The following is a 27,359-nucleotide window of genomic DNA, read 5'->3' as shown; positions in this document are numbered from 1 at the left end:
TATTTAATTTTTTTCGGCTTTCACAGGAAATGCCACAACAACCCATTGGAGTTTCCCAAAAGTCCTCATGAATTTCTTTATGAAATGTGATCTGATCATCAAAAATTATGTTGATCTGAAATAACGTAATAATTCATATGACTGGGATAGAAATTTCCAAAGGTCTGCTAGGCTAGAAAATGAACGGGTACCACCAAAGTTTTAATATGAATTCATAACATTGAAATTAAGCCACGGGGGGAAAAAGCAAATTGTTCTGAGCATTGGTGGCACGAGAAAAGAGTGTTTAAGTGATAAGATATTTAAATACACGGACTGTCAATTAAAATGTCACTATCTTTATGATTACAGCTTCATTTTAAAATATATTTCATTCTAATTTATTTATGAATAAATGGCATTTTCTCATGGTCATTATTGCATTCCTGTAATACCTTGACCCTAAAACTCTAAGATCTAATTAGAGCGTGGTTACGATGAAGCGGAAATAGTAAACATACTGATTACAAAATTCTTCACAAAATTCAATCTGGCATAAGTAAGAGGTGACCCAGTTTGCCTCTCTTTGTTACCCAACCATACAGATGTGTGTGCGTGAGCAGGAGGGTGCCATAGCACTGAGGCCCATCTGGCCTTCTATAATCAGCTTTAAACAACAAATCGAAAACAAAGCAGCACATGTGCAGGACCTGTCATGCTGGCGCAGTTGTAAGGATCCACGCTGCATTTTCATATACTAGTATGTTTTGGTTTGTGGAGATCCAACTCACTTGAGACCATAAACCCAGGTACCACGCAGGGATGACCACCTAAAGGTCGGGATCACGCTGTTCAATTTCTAGAGCAGTGTGTCAGCGTGTTTGAATGCATGTCGTCTGCATCTGGACACGGTTAATTCTGCTTAATCCTTTCTCTGTCAGTCCGCCAGCCTTGCGTTCATGCCCTTATCATACATCAGTGTGTTACATTTCTCATGAAAGAGTGCATGCATCCCCAACAAGGAATAATAATAATAAATGCTGCTCATGTTAAGGTAAGGTGGCTTATTTTTCAATGTTTTTGTTTCTGTTGTTTATTATGTTACACGTTAGGAGGGTTGATTTGGATTGAATGGTAGACAGCATGGTTTGGAGAATTGCACAAGCCGTTTCATATTTGTCAAATGAAGATGATTACAAACCGCATGCCGATAATTTTACAGTGATTTTGTGATAAGATGTTCTGGGTGAGAGTAACTCAGACCTGGAAAAAAAGAGCCCTGGCATGAGGTCTGCTGCACTGGGAAAGTGTTTTGGTGCATGAAACCAAACTGCCATGCTTCCCTAATCAGAAAAGCGGCACAAAAGGATTTGAGTCACATTGTTAAGTTATCTCGGCTCCCAGCAGAACGTGATCCATTAAGCATTTGGGGATACTTTTGCCAGGACAAAACAGGTGCCCTTATATTCCTCCTTGTTCACTCTTGCTGAATACATCCAGCTATCCGGACTGTACATCGCTCTTGAGTTTGATCTACTCACAGATATGGGTAAAAGTCTACTCACCCAATGTCAGCATTTCTTTGCTGTAGTGGCATCACATTCTTCATACGAGCTCCCTCCCAGTTTTGGTTACTTCGTTTCCAGTGACGTCCGCTTTACTCAAGTCTCAAATCTTCTTTTTCTCAATTCCAACACTCTCCTGGTTTCTGTAATAAATTAAAAAACAAGTTGAGGCATTCAAAAACTATAAATGGAAATAAAAACACATACAATTTAAATGAGATCAAACAACATTAAGTCATTAACCTTTATATCGTAATTATTTTGGCATAGTATATTTTGTTTAACCATTATAATTGCATTACAACAAGTGTGAACAAGTGGAATGAAATCTGGTCCAGGTACAGCCTGACCAAGACAGATATAACATCACATACTGGAAGAAACTGAAAAAAAAAACAAAAAAAACATTTCATTAATGCTCTAAGATACAGCATTTTTTTGCGTTGCTTCTTAATCACAAGCCAAGAGTGCCTTCTAGCTCCTGTTTTTTTGGTCATGTTTACACAATAAATGGTCGGCCAATAAATACCATTTGACATATATAAGTTGTTCCTGAATAAAAGATGCAGGCCCAGCCAAACTATGAAAAAGTGCAATTTATAATCCAGAAAATACGGTATGTGATTTTCTCATTACACAGTCTCTTTGTGGTCATGTCTTATGGAAATGTTTGATAGAAACATGGCACATGCACTGTGTGCAATAGGTCCGCAGACAGCTCAGGGAAAGAAAATGTGCGGTGGTTAGAGTTTGGGTGGAGACGGCAACATTTACTGTAGAACTGCAGACAAATATGCATGGACTCCACCCTTAGCGAGTGATCAACTCCTCTGTCATCACTGTCTTTACCAAGCAGATAGAGATTAATATCAAAGGTTCAAATTCTTCTTTCCCTCTTCTCCGAAATACTGTATGTGGTAATAGGCGATCCAAACTGCGTCTTGGAAATATCTAGTTTAAGTGGGTTTTGCATGTTGTATTGCAAAACTCCATTACGAAATTGATGCTTTCTTCAGCGACTGTGTGGCTAATGTGCCAAGCTTTTGTCCTGAACGTACTTCTGGTCGAGCTCCCTGTGGATAACTCATATTTCAAGGCCAATGCTTTTAATGGGTCAGGAGAGGCAAGGGAGGAAGACAAAGGAACTACAAAAACCTGAATCTTAACACAGAAAGATTGGTAGGAGGGTTTTTTTTCCAATGTAAGTAAAAATAACTCATTTTTGTAATTCCGTTTTCTAGAGTAAACACGACCCGTTAACATGGGTTCAAGGGTTCAAAGCAGCACTCACGTGTAGAGGAATTCAACATAATCAGACTATTGCACCAATATGGATGGTAATATATACACTTTTTTTTTTACTTTTGTAGATGTTTTAAAGGTCAAAGTCTTTTTAAAAAGGGTCACTTTCACTTCGATAGGAGGGGTTCAATCACTGGCATTTAGGCATGCGAAATAGCCAACAATGGTTCAAAGCTTCAGCATTGGTATTTGATCTATTGTACTCCCTTCTCTTTAGAGACCACCACCAACAAGGCATCATCTTACTTAAATTGACTAGGTTTTGTGGAGCTAAGATCTATGAGATAGAATTCAGATAGCCAAATGGGTTAAGGCCGAGTGGTGGGGGCTACTCAGAACACTAGATTTTATGGGGTACATTCCACTTATTGGACAGGGCTAGAGGGGCAAAAAAATGCTGATCAAGTCATTATTGAACTTTTCACATACTGATTATATGAGATGCAAAATCAATATGTTCACCCCAATATAAATAAACAGTACATATTAATTTGTTTAATATAGTCTTGGTTTGAAAAGAACATTTGGGAAATTGTGACTTGTAGTGGTTATGAGAATGTTGGGCTTTTATGGGATTGTTTTCACATGTATTATAATGTGGTGGATAAAATAATACACCATTAAGATGAAAAGTGTACTTCTTGCGTTTTTGGCAGTGACAATAAGATGAAACTCAACAAAAACGGACTGTCCTTTTTTTTATAAGACTTTCTATTTGTATGAATTATAACAGTCCATTTTATTTTGGAGCAGATTTATGCCCCTGTGTAATTACCATTGCTCTCTACTGGTATCTGTCACAGAATTGATGGAATATGTTGAGAAAAATGCGAATAAAAGCCAAGCAGGAACACATTTCGAAGTGAAACCGCAATGGACACGACTTTGAGAATGCTAAATAAACAACAACATGATTTACAGTAACAAAACATCCAACAGTTTTGGCGCCAGAAGTTTGGTTACTTGGAAAATATTCCACTTGGTAAACCCTCTTCCTTTGTAGTACTATTCAGAATACTAAAAGGAAAACCAAGTAGAAGATATCCAGGTCCATCAGCAAATCTCTACATAGTGTAGTACACCTAATTACATCAGGTAACCGTTGATCCCCGGTTTGGTAATGACAATGATTAGACCTCACGGAATTCCACCCCTGCTTCACAGGACGGGCTCTGGTTTTGCCTGGTGAATGGATGGGACAGAGATGTTATCTGGCCTTAGGGAGGATGTTTGGGGAGTGGGAGTGGAAGGGCTGTGAGGCCTCAGTGTGTTAATACAGCTAACAGTCAGGAAGGCAGAGTGTTGACTCTGCAGATTTAAGCCCGCTACTGATGGCTACGGGGCTAAATAGTGACCCCATGGACTAATAAAGAAAATCACCTCAGGCACGAGCCAGGAGGGTCAGAGGTAACGGCGTGGCTGGGAAAAACACAGGCAACGGATTTCCATCACGACGCTGCCTAATTGAAATGACAGTTAAAGACCGATGAGGGTAACAGTGTTTATTTGCTTCTTTGTTGAGCAGTGAGCAAGCACAAAGATATGCCTGGGCCGGCCAGGGGTGACATCGCTCCTGTATGCTGTCTGGCTCTGGGATCTCTGCACTAGTACAATAAGGACTTCCTGTCTGCCATTAGATTCCGATGCATTCCATTCAATTCAAGCCTGGGATAAGGCAAAGAGGGTGTGACGTGATTGTACATACAAATCCTACTCACGCTTACAACATGGCTGTGCTCGGCTATTTTAACAGGAACTGGAGTTGGAAATACCTGTGGTACAGCGATGAGGGAAACAGTGTGTGGCAGTGCACCAGAATTCACCAATCAAAGCTATTTTTTGGTTCATTAAAAGATATAATGGCATATAGTACAGGGCAGCAGAATGACATTAGTTTGTTTGCTATTTTTTTTCATATTAGATTGTGCTTGTTTAAAATATTACATTGCAAACTAAATTTTGAAAGTCAGCCACTAGAATGATTGCAGTTAGAAAAGTTGTCACAATGATCTCAGCGAGGGCCAAATTTAAAATAAAAGCTAAACAGGTTATTGAAAGACTGAATTTTGTTTTTTTACTGTATTTATTTGAATATACTTTGCATGACATTGTATACTGTATGCTGTTTAATTTATAGTTGAAAATTTGTAAAAATATTACTGGTCCAATTAAAATAAGCAATCTCCACATATTCAAATAAAAATAATATTTAAGCAAGATTAAATGAAAATGTTCTACATTGAGTGTCCATACATTTTGCCCCCCCTTTAATTGTCCTAGCATTACTAAGATGAGCCCCAGGACAAAAAGAGCACACATTGCATCACAGAAAACACAACATCATTTTATGTGGTGTCACTCAACAAGCACGTTGCGTAAATGACTTTACCGCAAATTATATAAATTAGAAACCCCAAAATGACACCGAAATGATTTATTCGTCCCAAAGATTATTGGTCCAACACTAACACCAGCTTGTTCTGAGTGCATTGAGCAGTGCCTTGCCAGATGTAATAGTTCTGCCCTCAAAGAAAACTCCTAGCTCAAAACAAAAATAACATTGTGTTTGAGGATATTGTGAAAGTCGTACGTACTATATATTATTTATGTGCTGTAAGATTTGGTCAGTGAGTGCCAAAAAAATATGGAATATGACTTTAAGCTTTACTATTGCTGCCATCTGCAAACCTCCAATGTGTAGCAATGCGTTGATTCATTATCAGTATTCGCAAATGTTGCCATTATTTCAGGTAACAAGGAATTCTTATATACTGCTAATATAATTCCAGAAACAAATCTTTTAGCTACACTAAATTAATGTCTGCTAAATTTAATGTTTGTTTTGATCCTCCTGCATTTCCAAGTGATGAATTCTCTCAATCTGCCCTAGTATAATTTGATTGAAAATATCTGATGTAATTAAATTTGAGCAATTTAGATATTTCACACATGGCGTGAACACATTTAATTACCCTAGCCAATAAAAATCAAACATGATGCTTGTCAATAGAAATGCTGTTGCACTGTAAAATGTTGGATTGAATGAGTAGAGCAGTGCATTAGAAAAATATTAATGACATAATGATTCCGACTGACCATCATTACATGGTTCTGTGCACCATTTGAAAAGGGAGGTTAAAACAAGTTTGCACAAAGAGCAAGCGATGGTGAGATGTCATTTCTAATAAGTGTGTCAGAGGGCATTGTTATTCTACAAAATGGACAATGGATAATTTCTTTTGCTTGTGCTTTCAAAAAGATATCAAATACAATGCTATTCCTGTTGCAAGAATTGTATGTTTGAATTAAAACCAGTGCTGCTGTTGTTTTTGTCCTTCGGTCAGAATAATTGCATCGCATGAAAAAGTCTTTTTAATATTGAGAGAGACGTTAAGTCTATTTAAAATGACTCAATTTATGAAGTACCTGAACTCAATCATCATAAAACAAAGTAATACGTTAGCTTTTTTGAAATGAGAACATACTTATTCTATCCACTTCCAAAACAAATAGGTAAGCTAATTTTTTACTGTTCTTACTACTGTGTCGTGTTAACACTTGAATGAAAACTCATGAGGCTACGGTAAATTTGTCTCAAAGAAAAGACGTCTCACAACAGCGCTGATCGTGTTGAGGCCCGCGAACACTGTTGCCATCTGCTCACTATTTCCTCTCCCAAAGATGATAATTGAATCTGAAATCACTTTTCCCGCTCGCTTGAAGAGAGAGAGGGTCTGCCACTAAAAGTCTCCACCACAATAGTTACGGCCGTGTTTGTATTCTTTACAGAGCTATTTGCTCTGCTTGGCTCTTGAAACATCTGCCCCCCAGATCAATATGGGCCATCTAATCACCTGACACACTTAATTAAAATCTTAGCGGAGGCATCAAAGGGCATGCTGCCCAAAACGGGGGAATGTAGATGAGCTCTCAGTGGTGTGCCCTGTGCACAATAGAGGATGCTAGAAATCCTTCCTCGTCTTTGGGGAAAATAGGTCACTGTTGGCAGCTGAGGCTAATGTGTCCCAGGTCTGGCCTGTTGTCAAGCGTGCTGCTCAGCGAATTTAACACCCTTTGTGCCAGCGTCTCGGCACTAATCTGTCTTTTCACCGAGTGTTAAAATTAATTTGCACTGATTTCTTTGCATCTCTTCAGAGACCTCAAACGGACGAGTTGCCACTCGGAAGCCTTTGTCCTTGATCTTGCCCATTCTAAACTCTCGTGACAGGAGCTTTGAGGTGCCTGCTCGATGAGGCATCGCAGTGACCACCCTTGTCTGCCTGTGAAAAACATCCCATGACAAAACACAAACCTGCCCCCGACAAACAATACCACGCATCACATTCCAAAACTGCCCGAGGAAAGAGTCCAGCCGTCGTTGCTTGGTGACGAGCGGTGACGATAATCGGCCATGGCTCCGAATTGACAGATAAAACATAATTTGATTTAACATTATCTTCTCACAGCTAGTCTCAACAGGGCATATCCGGAAAGGGGAACATGAGCAAAGTCAGATAACTTTATCAGAGTGCTTGGCAATGTCACAAAACGGTGTTCCCATGGGAAAAGTGGAGACGAGTGTTTAGTGGCGCTCATGATACCATTAAGAGAAAAATGAGCCGCGAAGGGCCCGGCGGAAGCGGCATCTCTCTCGCAAGGCAGGTTTCTGGGTGTCGCGCATAGTCAGTTACTTCTCGTTTTGGATCACGTCCCTTGTATTTACAGTCTTTCGGGCCCCTTTTATCTTCCTTTATTTAATCTGTCCGTCTGTGTATATCTTGCTCACCCACTCAAATATAAACTATTTGCGCTCTTTTGCCTCTGGCCATGAAACAAGAGTGGAGAAATGATGACATTTGGGATGGCTGGTCGGTGACCTATCTCCATAAAAGAGATAAACTTAGAAAGTTAATGGTGAGAAGCCACAGAAAAAGAGATCGAGAGTGGAGGAAAGAAAGGTAGATGCCAAGAGGAAAATAGTCGTCAGTGGGTGTGGTGGAAGAGTTCCTCTCATCCAATTAAACATCAATCACTTAGATCCAAGGAAGACAATCAGCCAATCTAAAACAAGTGATTTTCTTGATCTCGGTAGCAACACTGAGACCGTGAGAACAGCTCTCATTCTCACAGACTGAAAATTCTTGAAATCAACTGATAATTGGTATGTCTCCTGTACTCCAGTAAACAGTATTTGGCATCTGCATGTCTACGTCAAGATTACAGTCAAATGTCTTCATTTTATTTTCACTGATAATAAAAACAAGGCCAATTTAAATCTTTTCCTTTTCCCATGCTAGTTTAGATCAAAGCGGTTTGAGAGACTTCTTCACTCCACCCCTAACCCCCACTTCTGTGCCCCCTCCTCACACTTCAAGCCCCCAAACCACGTCTGCCTCGCTCCCGCTAATCATTGGTGGTCTCCTGACTGCCAACAGTAATTGATTAGGGAGTGGAGTACTGGTGGGGGAATAGAGGGGAAAGTTCAATCCACGAGTTCTCAAGGTCACTGCCCTCTTCTTCTCTCCACCAAGCTTCTTTTCTCATGCTATTAAATGTCAGCCACAAGGGAAGCTGCAAATATCTGGCATACTCTGGAAGTCGGACTTCCACGTCGGATTCGATGGTGGAATACCGGAAGAGATGTTCAAAGAAGAGCGGGTGTTATGAATGGAACAAACTCAAGTCAAAGTTTGGAATCTCCAAAAGCAAAGCCATGTTTGGCGCAGATGTGGTCGAACTTTCTGGAGCTTGATGGGACGGCAAAGCTTGAACGTAACAGGAAATGTAGAACATGATTGTGAAACATTGTAAAAGATGAGTGCGTGCTTCACGTTAAGCTCTAAGAGTGTTGATGTTGGCTGAATGGTTTTCTGGTTGCCATCCAGACTCAGTCAAAAAAAAGAAGACTCCTGTATATGTGTTTAAGCATTTAGAGCAGTTCGGCAATTGCCACAATGGCTACTAAGGCAGAATCCTGGGAGATAATCAAACAAATCCCACTCAGGCCGAGTTAAACACAAATGATTGGGATAGTTTGAAATGTACATCGTACCTGTGAGAGTGGAAACTAATGGCTTTCTAGGTCTGTCTCACTCATGTCTCCTAGAAATGGCCCCGGGCAATAGCAGCTGTGTTACATTCACCGTGTCTGCTGGGTCTGTCTCTAAGCATTTATCACAGGTTTTTGAAAATTTGTCACTTTGGTAGATTATGCAATTTCAAATGAACTCAAGACTACTAGCCACCACATAGTAGTCCAATTTGCCATTTGCTCACTTACTACAATGTCTTGTGTGTCTCGTGTCTGTCTTGCTACTGCAACCAAGAAATTTGCTGAATACGGGATGAAATAAAGTTCTAACCTAAACTAACAACACCCCCAGTAAAGGTGAGCTATTTGGGGAGATAAACATCACATCATGGTGCCACCCATTTGGTAAAATCCGGCCAAATCTATATTGCTAAATGACTTGCAATTGTGACCTATATCAACAGATGAAATGAAAGTGCTCAGGACTTTTAAATAACTTCTGCCATTGGTCTCAACTGTATCACTAGGATCTGTTTTTGTCGTTACAAAAAAATCTGTATTACGGAGAATTTATATATGGTAAGAATTCAATACCATAACTTGGTCATTTAGTACATAATTGTTTTCAGCCTTTGGATGTTTTCAGCATTCATCTGTTTAACATTCAGTATACATAGACAAAAGTCCCGAAAATTCCTTTATAGGGCTTCATAGAGGGCATTAGTTTCCTTGTAGCTTGAAACAACATGTAAAAAGGATTATGACAAAAGTTGATATATTTTCAAATAGTGGATCAAGATATCATGAAAGCTGGTTTTAAAGAGCTGTGAATGAAAAGCACTTGTGTGGTTTAACTCTATCCAGGTTTGTGAATACCAGAGGAGGTGGTTCAGAGACGTGGTCGTCTCTGGTTTATGTTTTGCGTAATTGTCAGTGCTGTAAGCTTGCTCTCTACTGACCCCATTTGCTGGGGATGTGGAATTGATTGGAAGTAATATCAAGGAACTTTCACTCACGATTCCTTCATATACAATGGATTTCTAACCACCTAATATGTCATAAACAGCTTTAATCTGTGTACTGGCTGCAACATTCTTCACCATGCCAATTGTGCTTCAAGCACTGCGATGTTCTTTAGCTTCTTTGCTTTGCTGTGGTACATTTTAATGGGGGGTAAATGAACCCACATAGTTTCCCATCAGCCTCAGAGATGTTATGGGAGGGAAGCCACCCAGTCTGAGGAATAATGCTGGTATCTGCCTTAAAGTACCTCGATGAAATAAATAACTCTCCCTTATGTCTCATATTGTTTTACAAAATAGTATACCCTATTTCTGATGCCATTTATTCGAATCAGATTCACAGGTAGAGTGAGCCTACCCAAATTTGGAGAAAAGCAAAGATATGATCTTTCCATAGAAACTCCATTGTGGGTGGTGTGGCAAAATGGGTTTTAGCATTGGTCCTGGATGACTTATCATGCATCAGACAGCAGGACTAGGCATGTGAAATCTGGAGTCATAGGGGCTGTACAGCAAATCATCCGTCTGCCCATATTATCACTTATTTCCAAACACTTAGCAAAGGTCCCAATAGGTAACTCACCAGGATACTAAAAACTAGGTTGTTGTAGTAATAATGATAAGAATAATCCCATCAGATCTAAACAACATCATACAATTTCACTTCAAGCGATTCAAATGTGTAGTGAGTAACAAAACAACTTACAAACAATTTAAATCTCAATGCGAAATCCAATGGCATTATTTTGTAAAAACGACTGTAGCTTTGTCAATTTTAAAAATAAATGTTTGCGATAATATGTTTCTGCACTTTACATGTTTTTGAAAGAGACGTCCACATTGTGCTGATTAACATATCAAAGGACATTGATTAGATTCTCAATTTCAAGTGCTCACCTGGCACACAATGTACAAACGTTTACTCTCGTTCCCTTAGCAACTCATTTTGCAAATCAGTGTTTGCGTTGCAGATGCCTGATTTCCCAAAACATCCTAATGTGCAGGGTTGTGATTTTGCATGGCGATCTGATAACATGGTAGGAAACCAGTTGATTGTTCGGTAGCCGTTGTCATGGAAAGTCCAGGTTCGAACTCCAACAAAGGTCAGACTTGTTGCTTCCTCAGGCGGACACAACATCTTTTTCGTAGCTTCTTCTGTTGTGCCCGTTTGCAAAATGGAGAGGAAAATCACTTGCAGAAACGGGAAAAGGAAAAACCTTTACCAGCGTGTGATCAGGAGACTATCCACATCACAGTCGAGGATCTGGGAATTGTTAACACCGGTTTCAGTCTTTCTGAAGAACAGCCTGTGAACCCGGGAATCAACATGGGTCGCTCCGCCAGCTCGGCGTCGACCTGTCCGAGGTCTCTGATGAAGAAACAACTGCAGCATTTGTCTTCTCTACCTCTTCAACCTCAAGCAAGACATATCTGCTCTTCCAGCAGTTGGGAAGAGAATGGAGACGAAGATGACGAAGAGGAACAGTTCTTATTTGGAAGTGCTGATAACAGCACTCCAGCTTCTGGGAGCCTCTTGGCCCATTGTGAGATCAACTTAATTCCACCCACTCCATCGGATGTTATCGATGATGATCAGTTCTTTGATATGAATTCAGACGAAAGCATGGTTTACATTGCAGAGAGTGAGGGTAGCTTTCCTGCTAGAGACTATGAGGAGAATGTGGAAGGAGAAGAGGCCATGCTTGGATTGACAGAGACTGAATTTTTTTTGGAGAAATCAACAGATTCTGAAGAGGGCAATGGTGATTCGTTGGTAGAAGAAAGAGAGACGCTGAAAGATGAAGGAAAGTCAAAATCGTTGTCTCGTGTTTATCAAGTGGATCCACTTCCCGTACTCCCCCAGAAACGTGAGTTTTAAAGTAGAGGAAATAATCAAGTTGCATGTTTGTTATACTTATTTTGCATAAAACAACACAGAGTGGGCATGTAAACGGTACATATTTGACTTTTTGTTAGAGGCTTAGCGAATTCAGAAAAAAATGATTTGTGGTATAACACGTTGCTACTTGTGACCGTCACTACCAATGGTATTAAGCGTTGTGGTTTTTTGCATTCATGCAGAACATGTAGTATGACTACTGCATGCTATTACAATTCATTTCACCTTTACCACAAAAGTTGCTGGGATGCAAACTAATGTAATAGCACTTAATGACATATATTGACAGTAGTTCTGTAAAAAGTAGCTTTTTTGTTCACTCTCAATGAACAATGTATAGAATGAATTTCACTGTGAGATGCTAATGCTAATTAAAAAAAAAAAAAGAGTTGTTCAGACTTAAATATTGACGTTCAAATTTGATAAAGAATTGATGATTACCAAGGAAAAATAAAAATATGACAGCACCAGACTCTAAGCTTCTTTGTTCTATGAACACAGCTACAAGCAGAGCAGATGTCGTGTAGCAGATGGTGGAAAGGTTGAGGTTACAACCATTAGAGACTTGACTTGTAGATTGATTCCCTGAAGAACATAACTAATACTAATATTAGTGATAAAAGGAGCGGGTTTAGTTCAAAGATAGCTTAAATTTCTGTCATCTTTCTGTGTTTCAGGTAGCTTCAACAGCGGAATAAAACTTTTGCCGTTCACTGAGCTCAACTTGGGTGAGTTTTTCTTCAGACACATGTACAAAGTAAGTATTTGTATTCAAATTTAAAAAGGTCTGTTTCCATTTGGAACGAGAGACATGAGGTAAACGGCACCAGATGATATTCGACATCATCCAGCTGTTGAGCTGCGTTCCCCATTCAGATGAAATTGCAGTCATTATGAGACATCGCTACAGTGCCTCGAACGTTTCCTTTGGGAGTTGCCGAAGTTCCCCTTTGTTTGAATCCCATTTTGGCTATTGTGCACGTAGTCCCAGTGCTTGGCTGAATCGATGGTTCCCAGGTTTTGAGTTCCTGTGACTCAGCATGCTCTCCTCCCTGGGTTGTCACTCAATGAGCGCTTGAGGGCAAAAATATTGAAATAGAGCCATCGCACACATCCGCTAAAACGGGATTCTGCTGATTTAGGATCTGAAATAGTCGCTTAAATTGTAGCATACTGCAGGGAAATGTGAACACCTCTCTAAAATGTAATTTTATTAATATCTCTTTGGCTGCTGTTATTGTTGCACTGTACATTCATCATTATTACAGCAATAATATGTGCTGTATATACGAATAATCAAAATTTACAATATACTGTGTTTACCATGTTTACCAGTTTGTGAGATGATTTTGTATTGTATACATGAAGGTTATGATTATTTTGACACAATTCAGGTGCATAACAAATATGTAGGAGTTGGGTATCTTCTGTGTGATATTGTAAAATCTGGTGCTGATCCAGGTCAGGCCTCTTATGTCTGCCATTCACAGGAAGTATTTGAATATCTGGCAGACACAACTGATTGCTTAATGTCTCTGTGTGTACTATTGGCATTGAGCAAAGATGCAGTGCTGCTGTGAACCCGTTTGGGTGTGAGAGTTCACTCCAGCTTTGACATGTCCTGACAGGGCCTCCTTAGGCTGGAAACAAAGTCCATCTCCCCTCTACTGCTAATTTTGCCCTATAAGGCAACAACAAGCTCTGTCGCTGAGCCGGCCCAAAATGTTCAGTCCTCTTGTTTTATTTGGTTTCAGTGAAGATAGAGTCTGTGTGAAGTCTGTGGACCACTGTGGTAGGGCTGTGGGTGTATAACTACTCTCCATTGGTTGGTTCCATCTTGAGATCATTCTGCAATTCTCGGTGAAAGCAAGGTATCCAGCAAGATATTAAAGGGTGTTTCACAAAATTCTCGCGATCCAGGTGGCGAACAGAGTGCCAGCTAACTAGCCCCCCTTCCTCCTCCTCTTCCTGTTGTCTCTCCTGGACCCACATCGGATTCCTTGGCCGACACACATAAACCCATTAACTCGCTTATCTGATGCTAACCGCAGCTCCTATCTACGTCAAGCTAACCTTTCAGAAAAAGAAAACCTGGAATGGAAAACATGCGGTTCATAAATCAGACTGATTTATGTGTTCTTGTCAACAATTCTAAAGGCTACTCTGCTTAAAAATGTTGGATTTGCACCTTCTCAATCAGGAGGAAAAAAAATGCTCTGTAACCATATTCACAAGATTCTTTGATTTGCGTCTTGTGAAAAAAAGCCATACAAATATTCTAAGGACATACAGTATTTGTCAGAAAATTCTGGTCAAAATACAAATTGTACTGCCTCACTGCAGTTAAGAAGTTTTGCTCGAAGGAGTCTTTATGCTTATGGAACAAAAGCCATATACTTGGTTTGTTATGATAGCAGACAAAAATGGAACTTACTTGCTGACCAAGAATGTGCATTTCTCTGGGAAGGAATTTGAGTTGTCAAAAAAAAGCACGTCATCAAACTGGTAGAAATTGTCCTTGGCGTGTTCCCAAGCAACTCCATCATACCATGTCTATTAGTGATGTACAACTGTGACGACCTGCGAAAAAAGAATTATAAAATTAACAAACTGATATCACAAAACCAGGATGCATTTACCATTTTTGTCTTTATAGACGATTTGAGCAAAAGTGATGTCAGCTGCTCAGACATGCTGAAGATTGCTACAGTTCGGCCCCCACCCCAGGCTCCCACAATGGATGCATTTACACACCAGAGGGTATGAAGGCCAAGCAGTGCATCTCTTTAACCATAATGTCACATGCTCACTGTTCAGACCCACACATGTACCTCTAACGTACTTAAAAGGTATCTACAGAGTCTGGACATTCCCCAGAAACATTCTCATTAGCTGACTAAGACTCTTATTGTGCGCTACTACCGTGATGGTAAATATATTACTGACCGTAAAATAGGGTGGTGCGACTTTAATTTTCTTTCAAGTCAAAACTCGTGATAAAAGTCGACGTCAGCAACGGACCGAAAACGTTTTCAAACAGTTTTTTGCTCACTTAACAAATTGATGACTGTTGATTTACAGTTACAGACTACTAATTCTAATTCTCCGCATTCATCTTATGTAAGTGGCTCAACCTTCCCCTGAAGCTAAATGTATTAGCAATTGATCAACGTTGCACTCTTAGTGTCATTGTGGTGTTGTAACATCGACAAGTCTCTACAACCCTTGGTGTTAAATTGATGATACTTGCTCTTTTCCGATAATCTTCTAGAGGCCCCTGACTCGCTCCTGCAGTCTAGGAGACACACAAAGTGGGTGTGCCAGTTTTCACACAATAACCCAAACCACAGACCATCAACAAGGCAATACGTCTCCACGGCAACGTCGTATAACCGTAGGTGGGTCATTAGTGGTTTTTTAATAATGGCAAATGAATAAGAACAAATCTAACTGCCGCACTGTTTTCCTTTAGCATCATGTGCTCTCAAATGTAAGGAAGAAAATGGAAACATCCCAGAGAAGGTAGTGTGTACCATCAAAGCAAAGCCTTCAGGGTGCCATCAGCACATGACCCAGATCGACTGCAATTACAGATTATGCTCTGTTTATATTTCCCAGATCTCTAGAGCTGTCAAAGCAATGGCTCTGAAAATAACCTCAGGATTTCAGTGTTAGTGTCTAGGATTTTGTAGAGTAAGATTGTCGGCTTACTTAGCAACATGTATATTCACTAATTTGAAATATCTTCCAGCAATGATTATCTAAAGTCACAATCATCACTTGAATGTGGTTTATCACAGATTGAAATTGCAACGAAGGGTTTTTCATCTGTATCAAAAACCACTTTAATAAGAGCACCTTTTATATGTAGGCACAATTATTGGAGCAATATTGCAGTTGGCTAGAAAGGTCCTATTACAGTGGTCACTCAAGCCATAAATGGCACTCAGGTTCCAATTTGGTTTCTGCCTCTGAGGAGTAAACTTATAACTGATAAAGTTTGTTAAAAAGGCAACATTCATCCAAAAGATAGCATTGTAAAATAGATGTATCCACTTTTGTCAACTCCAAAACTAATGATGAAAGCATGTTTTGGTGAAAAATATTGCATTATCTCAAAGTTTGTATTAGATCCAGATGCAAATACCTCAAAAGTAAAGGCTGAACTGTTGTGGAGCTCATGTTTCATGATTCTCATATCAAACAAATATTTTACTCTGCAGCAAAAAGCTCCAGATGCTTTTGGAGTGTGATGTTGATACATAGTTGTTTTTCATCAAACTACTTCAGTTACCACAAACGCAAAGAACAAAACAGCCATCAAGTGGGACAAAACAATTCTGCCATCATTATAAATTTGTTCAACGTTATCCACAGATTGGAAAGCGAATGAATCATGAATGGCAGGTACGAACGCTCTCCTCTTTGCCCTCTAGTCGGCTGACAGGCAGGAGGCCAAACCTCTGAGGGAGCGAAACACAAATGAGACTTGCCAGTGGTTCGCGAGCATCGGATTGCAAAAATGTCTCCCTTTCATCCAAGGTAAGACGTATGCCTCGGCAGTCTGCCGCCCCTCACAGTCCAGAGGCAGCATAACGAAGCCAGACATTTTAATGTTTATGAGCACAGCAGATGATGTGTTATTCAGTTATTTGAAATAAAACCAAGGATAAAAAAATCATGTATTCAGGTTTAGACAGGCAATTTTACAACCAGTCTGACACAGGATTGTAATTTCGTCATAGAGCTCAGGTGTGGAAGATTTACAACATTTGGGCATTTATAGCGTAGGCGTATTTTCTACATTGAAACAATTGCCGTGAAATGTATCTAGTGATGTTTCCTAGTTTTAAAACTAATGACGCCAAATGTATTTAAATGCACTGACCCAAGACCGTATGTCTTGCAGAGGCAAATTTGTGTGGAGCTGACATCGCCTCTATAAATGTCACCATCCTGGACACCCTCCACATCAACGCATTAAAAGACAAGGAGCAGCTCCTCTCTGCTGTTTATAATGAGTTGCATCCACCCAATTCTTTTGGTACGCTTTCAAGACTCTAGAATAAATATTTAAAAACTTTTGAAGTCACCTGGAATGTTTGCTTTCTAGTAGGATCTTTTGTGTTTAATCACGCCGAAGAAAGTCTCACGCCAATGGTCAAATCCAAGTCCTCTCCACACGTAAACTGTCTGAGCATGAGCAGACCATCCCTTAAGATCAGGTGCAATCACAATGTCCATTTGCATTTTGGACCAGACTCAATGATGTTGTCGTTTTTCTCCCAATAGCAGACAAAACATCCAAAATGTCAAGACACAGAGAAATTCACATTTGATCGAGGTCACTATTAACGGTAAGTAGGAAAAGTCGTCTGATGACGTTGAGAGGAAGGAAACTGGTTCAAATTTGAAAAAAATCCAACAGAACTGGGGAAAATTATATTAGTAGTTGGAAATAGCATACTTAGGCGGCATTCTAAAGAATTACCCACATAACGGCCAAAAAGTCATCTTGTTTACCAAGTGCCAACACCAGTTTTTCCAGAATAAGTATCAAACTTTTTTTTAAATATATTTCCCAGCATACAACGTACAACATTTAAGACATTTTACTACTCAATTAGTTTCAATGTAAAAACCAACAATATAAACTATCATCCATTTTGTTTTTCCATTCTTCTTGACTACCGCTTCAAGAAACTTTTATTTGAGAATCCCTGTCAACTTGAGGGACACATTTTGACTCTTACCATATTCCTATTTTTAAGCAGTGCACATTAACATTTTCCGAACGGGATATTGTTCCGGATATGATATAGAATTCCAATTTGTATGGAGCTGACGTGAAAAATGTCGCTGCATTCAATGTGGTTACATAATTGGGGAGGACAATATTATTTAGTTAAATTATAATTATAGGAGGCAACATGGTGGTTTCGTGGTTAGCACGTCTGCCTCACAATGAAGCTTGAGTTCAAATCTCGGGTTTGGCCGTCTTGTGTGGAGTTTGCATACGTGTTGGAGTTCCCCGAATATACTGGCTTCCTCCCACATTCTGAAAATATACGTGTTGAGTCTTATTATAGGTGTAAATGACTGCTATGACGAGGACCTATACGTCAATATATTGCGTGCTAACATAAACGGGTCATGTGTTGTAGCATCAGAGCGAATAGTGCACCTCAGAACCCCAAAAGAAACAACAGTTGGCAAAATTATGGACTCGTGTCTGAGAATGCTGGGCATGGCAGATGACAGAAGCCTTTTTTCACTGAAAGAGCAGAAAGGTACCGCAAAAAGAGCGCACAACGGATTGCAGTTTAACTCAACGGCATGAAGACATCATGTGCACATCTGCTTTTATTTCCAGATTCCACGGCTGAGCTCTCACAGGATCAGCTGATTGGGAGTCTGCTGACATCCCCGTCTGACAGGCAGCTGGAGCTGCATTTGTGTAAAAGAGTAAGGCTGATAATTGTTGTTGTTTTTAAAAAAAACAAATGTACTTTATAAAACGGATAATAATTAGAGGATTTTAACTGTAGAATCCAAACTCCCAGAATAGCCCAGAGGCCAACAGCTCTGCTAGAATTCAAAAGGAGGACAGAATCAGGGAGCTGAACCTGCAGGTGGAGTCTTTACAAAATGTCATCCTCCAGGTTAGAGCTGGTCTTAAAGCCAAGTGTGATGCAATCGCGCTATAATCCTTTAGCATACTCTGCAGTGATTGTCTTCTCATGCCATCGAAGGTGCAAGAGCTCCACCTTGGCCTGGTGGCTTTCTGCTCGGAGTTAAAGAACTCAGACGGGGATGGGAATTTAGAAATGCTGGGCTCAGCTGAGCTGGAGCAGAAACTGGAAGTTCTCCACAGAAGACTGACCGACAAGAGGCAAAGTCTACAGACCCTCCGAGGTCACATCAACAACTCTGCAGCCCACAGGAACAAGTAAAATGTCTTTTTTTGCTGACTCTCACTATAAAGTAGTAGTATAGGATTTTGCAGTGATATATTTAAAATAGACATTTAGGGCATATTACTGTTTATTGGCCACTTAATCAGTTGAAACTAAAATAAGCGCTACTATGTGAGAAGCATTTCTGCCTCCTTCAAGATAACATGGTTTGGTTTGAATTGCTTTTGTCGTAGAGATATGATTTAAATACTCGCGTGCTAATTGTATCATTAAAATAAAGTTTACGCCCTATGATGCAGTGACTTCACATTTTGTCTCTCCATCCAGACAGCTTGATGTTCGTCTTTTGGAGAAGATGAAGCTCAACTGCCAGGTGTTTAAAGAGGAAATCTCTATGGTACATCTCAACCGACAGGTGGCAAATTTCCAGAATGCCCTGCAGGACAGTTATATTAAGGTACTTTACCCAGATGACGTATGAGACTGGTATTAAATGGCATAATGTTGACATTAAAACAATTTTAGCCGACAGCTTGAGAAAATACCACTTGGTATGTGAGAGAATGCTTTAGTGTGGGAATAATTATGTTGTGATTGCTAAATATATACTGAATTCCGCAAAATCAGTTCAGGGTGTATTTTTATTGCCACCAAGCAGTAAAAGCAAATGAGCATTTTAATGTCTCGGTCAAAGGTGGTCCCATTCTGTTTATGGAACAAGATTCTTTCTGGTAGGGTGCACATGGTAATAGTGTCGTCTGTTCCTTTATGTATCTAGAACCAATTATGGCATGTCTTTTCTTTTAGAGCACAGATGTCAAAGTGGCGGCCCGGGGGCCAAATCTGGCCCGCTGCATCATTTTGTGTGGCCTGAGAAAGTAAATCATGAGTGCCGACTTTCTGTTTTAGGATCAAATTAAAATGAAGAGTATAGATGTATATTAGATTTCCTGATTCTCCCTCTTTTAAATCAATAATTGTAATTTTTTAATCATTTTTTGCTGTGTTTTTAGTTCAAAAATCATTTTGTAAAATCTAAAAATATATATAAAAAAGCTCAAATAAATATTGTTTTAGATCTATAAAAAAACTCAATATCCAGGGCTTTTAATCCATTTATTAAAAAAATCTAAATATTATATCTAAAATGGTGCGGCCCACGTGAAATCAAGTTGATGTTAAAGCGGCCCGCGAACCAACCCGAGTCTGACACCCTTGTTTTATAGAGTGTTTTATGCTATGTTCGACATATCAGAAGAAAACAGATCTGTAATGGATTGACAACCATTCTAGTTTATCACTGTGAAATTCTTGTATATTGTCCCATAGGTAACAATAGATGTGTGACATAGAAAAGTATAAATGACTTCCTGGTGTCAAGGTCAGTGACCCTATCATGGCCACCATCTTTGATCCTAGCACGGCCGTTTTCCCGAGTGACAACACAGAGGCACATTAGCTCCTCTCCACCGTTGGTTGAAGGTGGGCACGGTGTCCCCCACGCAAGTCCTGGTATGGTCATGCACCTCATCTGAGAAAATGTTGTTTTAGCGCTGACACCCGAGAGCCTGTGACCATACCGACAATGGAATGCGCACGACAAAAGGCAGCAGGGAAAGGGCAATGGAGAAATAGGTCGGGATGTGTAAAACTATCTCCATCTATCCCCGGAGGAGCCCACTTCTTTTTTAATGTGGGCCTTTTATCCCGCCGGAGAAGGCCTAACGAGGTGCCATGAAAGGACACACGCGGCTTGGGCTTTGAATGGTGCCCCGTGTCACGTTGCTGCCCCGAGGCCGCGCTTTTTTAGGTGCCGAGCTTGTGGGAAAAGCGGCAGCGTTAATGTTTATCATATGACCTAATCAGAGTTAACACACAGGTCAGGACTGAGGAGCAGCCTGGGAACTGATGGAGCCACTGCTCTAATAAGGAGCAGACCGCCCTGTATTTGCTCTCGTAGGCTGCCCGGCATTGCAGACAATAAGGAAATATTTCATCATTGGCCGACTAATCTCCAAGGATCGCTCGCAACTGGCGAGCATCAATAAAGCAGCCGAGAGGGAAGGGAAAGAGAAACAGGGGGAAGAGTGCGAAGGGCGGAGGGGAAGCACAACAAATAGCGGAAATGATTTTAAATAAGCGTCTTAGCTCGGACAAAAAAAACTTCAGACAGACTCTTAAGGAGGGGAAATTGAAAGAATAACGGGTTGCCGTGTCACGGCTCGCTCGTGGACTTTTGCTTTGAAAAGAAGCCGTGTGGGCTTGCATGTGCCTCGGTTTAATGGTGTTACGGTGGAACCTCGTGCGTTCCGGTCAAGGTGTTGAATTTGGAAAAGTTCATGTGAGTGAAAAAGTCAATGTTCTGCAAGTTTGGTCAAACTTCAACCAACTGAGCAGCTAAAGAATGTCTACAGTTCCCGATCTCTCGTCAAGGACCATGTTAACATTTTCTTTTGGCGAGAATCTTGGAGTCAATTTACTTTCACGGGCCACAGAAAATGCTGTGGCGGGCCGAATAGGGGCCACGGGCCTTGAGTTTGACACCTGTCCTGTAAACAGAGTCTATGGTGAATATTTCTCTTCTAACCAGTTTGAACATGCATTAACTGGTGAAAATCAACCCAACATCTGTCATCATATTTGCTGTTCTGTTGAAAGATTTGATTCGTCACGCCACATCAAACTATATCATTTTACTGTTGATGGCAGAGGAACAATAGTACTGCATTTTTTCTCAAGTAGCAGTATTGTAATTATCGACTTAGGCAAATCATCTTTCATTAATGCCTGCCTTTAGTAATATTTCAATCTCTTATATATCATCTTGAGTTCATGTGGCCTGTGGCTGCCCTCGCTGGGTTAAGTGTTTGATCGAATCATGCGGATGAACATGAAAAAAAAATCCCACCGTCTTTCGGCATCCGTCCAACATTGAGGGCAACTAAGAGAAAACGATGCTCTTGGCTAGTACTTCTCAAGGAGATTCAGATGAATTTCTGTGAATACATCCTGTCTGGCTCCCATGTCTGAGGCGAGAGAAGCTTTTGTTTTGACCCCTGCCCTTGGCGAAGCGACATCAATTGCTGCAAAGCATTCACACGCCTAACAGAGAAAGGGCGGGGGTAGGACGCCAAGAAGCTGGATAAGGGAACTGAGGAATTCAGCGGTCAGACTCACAAGTTATTTCTGATCCCCACAAGCTACTTGTGGTGTGATGTCCTCAAACGCTAATCATCACGTCTTGGTGGTCTGCAAGCTTTGACGCACACTCAGTCTTATCTTCCGGGGACCTCGCCGCAGCGGTATCTGTAATAGTCTCCCTTCTAGGAGTTGTGTAGCCGAGGAAATTACATATACGACAGACGTATGCCGCAACTTTTTAACGACGTTTACATGTGACGATGTGATTTAAAGGACTGTATATGCACTTATTTTAAATGATTTTGAAAGTGTGACCATATGTATCCCATTGTCAGGACGTAGACGCAAGTACACAGCTACTCTACAGTCCGTTGAAAAATTAAAACAAACCAAAAAAATGCCCGCCTTCCTTAAAATTTAGGTTTACATCCTACATTTACTTGTATTTGTGGCATTGCAAGGAAGCTTTCACTGAACGTTTCAATGAAAAGAAAATTCTAAATGATAATTCACTTTTTCAATTAAATACAATTATGCATGTATTGCCTCAATAAACTAACACAATAAAATACAAGAGCAGCATTAATTTGTTTTTAAACGATATGATTATTTCTAGAACGTGCAATTCCTGGAGAAATGGGGATGCTTTGCTGGTCGTTAAACTGGCATGAAAAGAAAATTCAAAATGAAAATGAACTTTTTCATTTAAATACAATTACACATGTATTACCTCAATAAACGTACACAATCAAATACAAGAGCAGCATTAATTTGTTTTTAAACGATATGATTATTTCTAGAATGTGCAATTCCTGGAGAAATGGGGATGCTTTGCTGGTCGGTAAACTGGCATCGAGTCATTTGTGGTTAACAAATTTGAGCAAATATTGATTGGGACTAAAACAGTGCGTTTCTGTCGTTGTATTTGTCGACAAGGGTCCGTGTTGATGAGGAAGAGTGACATTGTTTTCTGCATTCAGGAGAGTACCCACAGAAAGAATGTGACCATTGGAAGCCTGAGCCAGCTTGTGTCACCACAGTCTCCTGCCATGCTGCTGGTCTTCCAGGAACAGTGTGGACCTGACGGGTGCTATGGCTTCACATGTCGTTACACAGAAGGGCTTGGCTTAGTGGTGATAAAGGTGGAAAACTCGCAACTGTGTGTGGATGACAGGTATTGCAAGAACTAGTCCAGATTCATGGAAGTCAAGGAAGGTAAAATATTGATGAAAATGCATCTTTACGTAGACTCGTAGAGGTGAATGGATCGCCAGTGGTCAACTCAACAGAAGAAGAACTGAGTGAGCTTCTTCTCCATCTAACCAGCGCTCAAATGATTGTGCTCCGGCAGACCCCTACTACCCTCACTTCACACCAACCCCCACTTGTCCTGCAGCACATGGTTAAAGCTAATCCTCTGCAAGTGGAAAGAGATGTGATCGCCATGGAAACGCCATCACTGCGCAAGATAATGGCCATCTAATGGCAATGGGGGTTCATGGAATGGACACAAAGAAAGAGATTAAGAAGTAAACATTGACGGAAATGATGGACATTTTATCGTGTATTATTCTTATTTCCTAATATTTTGGTTCATTCTTTGTTTTTTCTTTTGTGGTGTCCATAATTTATAATTGTAGTTATACACTCAGAGTTGAATGGTAAAGTCACAGTGCTCGGCATAATTTTATCTGATGTTTTCCAACTGTAAAAGTTGTATGATTATGTTAGACTGAAATATGGCATGTGTCACAGGCTCTATTAAATGAAATGTACGATAGACAGACTATGAATGTGAAAATGTCTCTAGTTGCTACACAAAATCGTGTTAGAATTTGTTCAAAATGCTTTCATTCCAATGTTTGTGCTTGAAGTTTTCCATCAAAATGACCCAATCCATATCTGAAAGTATTTGTACTCACTCTGCATCACTACTAATGCCACTAATGTCCATTCACTATTCCGTTGGCTATCGTTTTGCAACTTAATGGCACTTGAGAGAGCCATGAATTAAGAATAAAATAATACAAGTCCTTAGTGTCACAGATTTCTGAGGCGCATGCTTGTCAGAGTGTCAGATCTGTCAGATTATATTCTTAAAGGTGGAACAATAAATGCTTGCTGCGGCGCCGGGGAAGTCCTGGAAATCTCAGGAACATGAAACGTAGTTACATACATGCTTGAATGCTGCGCCTCCCCTATTCTCGTTGCAGGACACACACGGATGGTTTTCTTTGGGAGTTGAGTCACGTTTAGCCTTTTGTATGTTGTAATGCAAACCATCGGGCTGTGGGAATAAAGCCCTGGTTTCAGAAATGCCTCATTTCAGTTTCGTTCTCCCTCGTTAAGAGCCAGTGGATCGTGCAAGCCTGACAGTGCAAACAGTACCAGTCGCAGACCAAGACTGCTTGGGGTCCAAAGAGCCCGAGGACGTAAAACCAGACCGGAAAGGTCAATGGTCACTCAGCGTTGTCATATAATTTGGCAATAAAATGAAATGGAGCTCAATGTCATTTGGGTGGGAGATTCTGCTTGCCAAAAAAAAAAAACATTCACAAAGAGGGAAAAATATGACTCTGGCAAATCGGAAAAACTTTGGCACGTACATGGGAAAATAAAGTTGACCAAGCCACAACTTGTAAACTGACACAGATAATGTCATACCTCAGGAAGTCTTAGCTGAGACATTATTCAAAACTGCACAACAAGACATCGCCAAGATGTTAAAAAAATAGTAGTCCAGGTTAACTCTTTCAGAGCCATTGACAAAGACATTCAATCAAGTAGCTCTTTTCATCCTGCTGTGAATTTACACTAGTTTGTCATTACTAGTCACACAATCCATTTGAACTGAAAGGCCGCCAGGCCTTCCAGTTGACGTTTATCGCCATCAATGACAGCCAATGAGTCCAAATAACAGAAACAAGGCATGCTCTGATGAAGCTCCGAAAAGTAGAGCAACACTCAGGTCAGAGGAGACGACGTGTCATGGCACCCTTTCTGGAAATAAATTAATACTAAGGAAAATCAGACACAATCCTATAAACACTGCTGCTGGCAAAAGAAGAAAGTCATGGTGAGGAACATAAACCAGAAAACCGTCAGGATGTAACACTCCCGCTACCATTCACAAGTCCGGAAGATGAGCCATAAGACCTTGTACAGTATATTAGTCAAAAACATCTGTAGCACATTTCAATGAACATCAGCCTACAGCTGAGGCGCCTCTAGTTGACCCAGGCTGTGCCTAACACGTAGTGGCACTGCACAACCCGGATTACATCTGGTTCGCCTTAAGAGCCTGGGCAACAACATCCAGCGCACTCCGATAAGCTCGGAGGTTGAGCGCGCAACGGCTGTATTTCTCTAGCACCACCTTCAATTCGCCCCCCCACTTGACATTTCAGGGTACCTAACATCTGCTTGAAGTGGAAGAGGCGGTATTAGCGTTGGTTTCCTGCCCAAATCCCACACGATCTAATAAAAAAACATATAGGTTTGATGTGATGGAAGGGAACTGCTGTTCACTAAAAGCTAAAAAAAAAAACATTCCTGAATTACAATATATGGACGGTTTTAGCAGAAAATGGGGTTACCCGGAAAAAATGTAGTAGTTTCAGTCACGTCAATAAAAAAATGTAACTGCCTATTTACACTATATTTACATGCGAGTGTGAGTGGTTGTTTGTTTATATAAACTGAACTAGTAAATTACAATATATGGTCGATTTTAGCAGAAAATGGGGTTACCCGTAAAAAATGTAGTAGTTTTAGTCACGTCAATAAAAAACAATGTAACTGCCTGTTTACAATATTTACACACGAGTGTGAGTGATTGTTTGTTTATATAAACTCAACTAGTGAATTACAAAATATGGTCGTTTTGAAAAAATGTAGTAGTTTTAGTCACGTCAATAAAAAATAATGTAACTGCCTATTTACACTATATTTACATGCGAGTGTGAGTGGTTGTTTGTTTATATAAACTCAACTAGTCTATTGTGTAACCCGGTTGGGATCAGTAATCAGTTGTCTAAAATATGTAAAAAAATAACCATAGGTTTAAAATCTGCCTTCAATAATAATTTGGGGATAGAGTGGATTGGGAAAGTTATTGTCAAATCCAAGTGTTTTTTATTTTATTTTCCTTGCGGAGAAAGTTGGGCTTATGTCTTCTGATAAATCTCACTTTCAGTAGCTGAACTTGGTCCTTAAGAAGGTCCCAGGAAATAGTCACATGTTACCCAAATGCGCATCGTGTAGACCTCTGTCCCTCCTTGATAATTTCTGCATGCTGCTCATCCACAAAAATGAGGATGTACTGCCACCCAAAGGCAAACCGAATTAAAATACAATTTCCCACTGCCATAATGTCTCAAAGGGTTCATTTTGGAGTCTAAATAGATTGATTCTTTTCAGTCACACCTGGTTTGCACAGTGATTCTCTAGGAAAACACCAACCAGAATAGGAAATAGCATCAATACTCCTCACATTGTTATATTTAATGATTAGATACAGTGGTCAGATCTGTTGATGTGGTTTAAAACAGGTTGTTGTGCAGACAGGCTTGACGGGGGAGAATATAATTTGGATAGGGAAATCTACCTCTGCTATTTTCTGCACATATTGTATGTTTCGGAGCAGCTGAAAATGACAGTCAAGGTTGAAAGCGCATAAAAATGTACACACAAATGAATTTCTGATTATATTAAGTCGCAGAGACAATGTAACGATTATGGAACATGACTGAATGATGTGGTGTGAGGTTAATAAAGGTTTAATCGTTTTAAATGAATGTACAGCATGTAGGTGAGAACCAAGCATTTTACAGCCCTTGTTAAGACTCTACATACGCTACACAGATAAAAGGCTAATGAAAAGGCTGTCAGGATTAAGTATAAGGTGTGCTGTGCACCAGATAAATATGTGAAGAACATTTCCTGGCCCACAGACAATGAATGAAAAAGGTCAGAACAATGCATTATTCATCTTTGCTGAAAAGTGGAGAACATAATTGCCAGTGTATGAATCTATTTAAATGGTTTAATTAAAGCAAAATGGGAAATTGGAATGTTATATTAAAAACGATGGGGGGAAATGGATGTTATAAGTAAGTAATGACAAATTATAAGATAAAAACACCAGATTTTTCTTCTACCAAATGTCTTTTAACACACTAGATGGCAGTAAAAGACTCGGTATACTTATTTTCAGTGACTCCCCTTAAAGGGAATAAGGAAAAAAAAACATGCAGTTTGTGTGTGTATGTTGAACATGTTTATGTAGATATCTTCCTCGATAAGTGCCTATAAACAGCACTCAAGAAGAAGTAATAACAAAAAAGATAAGTAAATTACTGTTACGTCTTTTCCTTTTATCATGTGTTGTAGTAAATGACAGGAGAAACAATTTACGTACATTCAGCAGAAAAAAAATGCCTTCTTGTGAAAATATTAAACTGTCTGATACAAATGTACTGTTGGAAAATGTGCCCTGCTGAT

At 40.0% G+C, this 27,359-nt stretch overlaps 2 protein-coding genes across 19 annotated transcripts in view; one reads left to right on the top strand and one right to left on the bottom strand.

Moving 5' to 3' along the window:
- Positions 1-27,359, bottom strand: part of LOC144084422 (protein jagged-1b-like) — a 165,200-nt gene that overhangs the window by 78,195 nt on the left and 59,646 nt on the right. For all 9 annotated transcript variants that reach the window (XM_077612824.1, XM_077612835.1, XM_077612833.1 and 6 more), the window contains 2 exons: positions 14,234-14,379; positions 1,545-1,687 (listed from right to left, as the gene is read on the bottom strand). The gene's annotated coding sequence lies outside the window, so the exon portion shown is untranslated. The remainder of the gene's footprint in view (positions 1-1,544; positions 1,688-14,233; positions 14,380-27,359) is intronic.
- On the top strand, positions 674-23,904 carry LOC144084423 (uncharacterized). 10 transcript variants are annotated; one of them, XM_077612843.1, is made up of 17 exons: positions 674-788; positions 921-1,033; positions 12,477-12,556; positions 14,456-14,559; positions 15,071-15,197; positions 15,272-15,321; positions 16,236-16,341; positions 16,709-16,843; positions 16,913-17,024; positions 17,092-17,156; positions 17,964-18,089; positions 18,173-18,264; positions 18,348-18,461; positions 18,552-18,748; positions 19,044-19,173; positions 22,838-23,031; positions 23,106-23,904. In XM_077612843.1, exons 4-17 carry the CDS (start codon positions 14,491-14,493, stop codon positions 23,338-23,340), a joined length of 1,752 nt encoding a protein of 583 aa, XP_077468969.1. In that variant the 5' UTR covers positions 674-788; positions 921-1,033; positions 12,477-12,556; positions 14,456-14,490; the 3' UTR covers positions 23,341-23,904. The 10 variants fall into 10 exon arrangements, with proteins under 10 accessions (XP_077468969.1, XP_077468970.1, XP_077468968.1 ...); XM_077612844.1 differs by having other exon boundaries at positions 678-1,033; positions 12,477-12,527; XM_077612842.1 differs by having other exon boundaries at positions 678-1,033.

The sequence above is a fragment of the Stigmatopora argus genome, chromosome 11, assembly GCF_051989625.1.
Source record: "Stigmatopora argus isolate UIUO_Sarg chromosome 11, RoL_Sarg_1.0, whole genome shotgun sequence".
In the NCBI taxonomy this organism is placed as follows: domain Eukaryota; kingdom Metazoa; phylum Chordata; class Actinopteri; order Syngnathiformes; family Syngnathidae; genus Stigmatopora; species Stigmatopora argus.
Note: the sequence above shows the minus strand (reverse complement) of the source record. Positions and strands in the feature narration are given on the sequence as shown.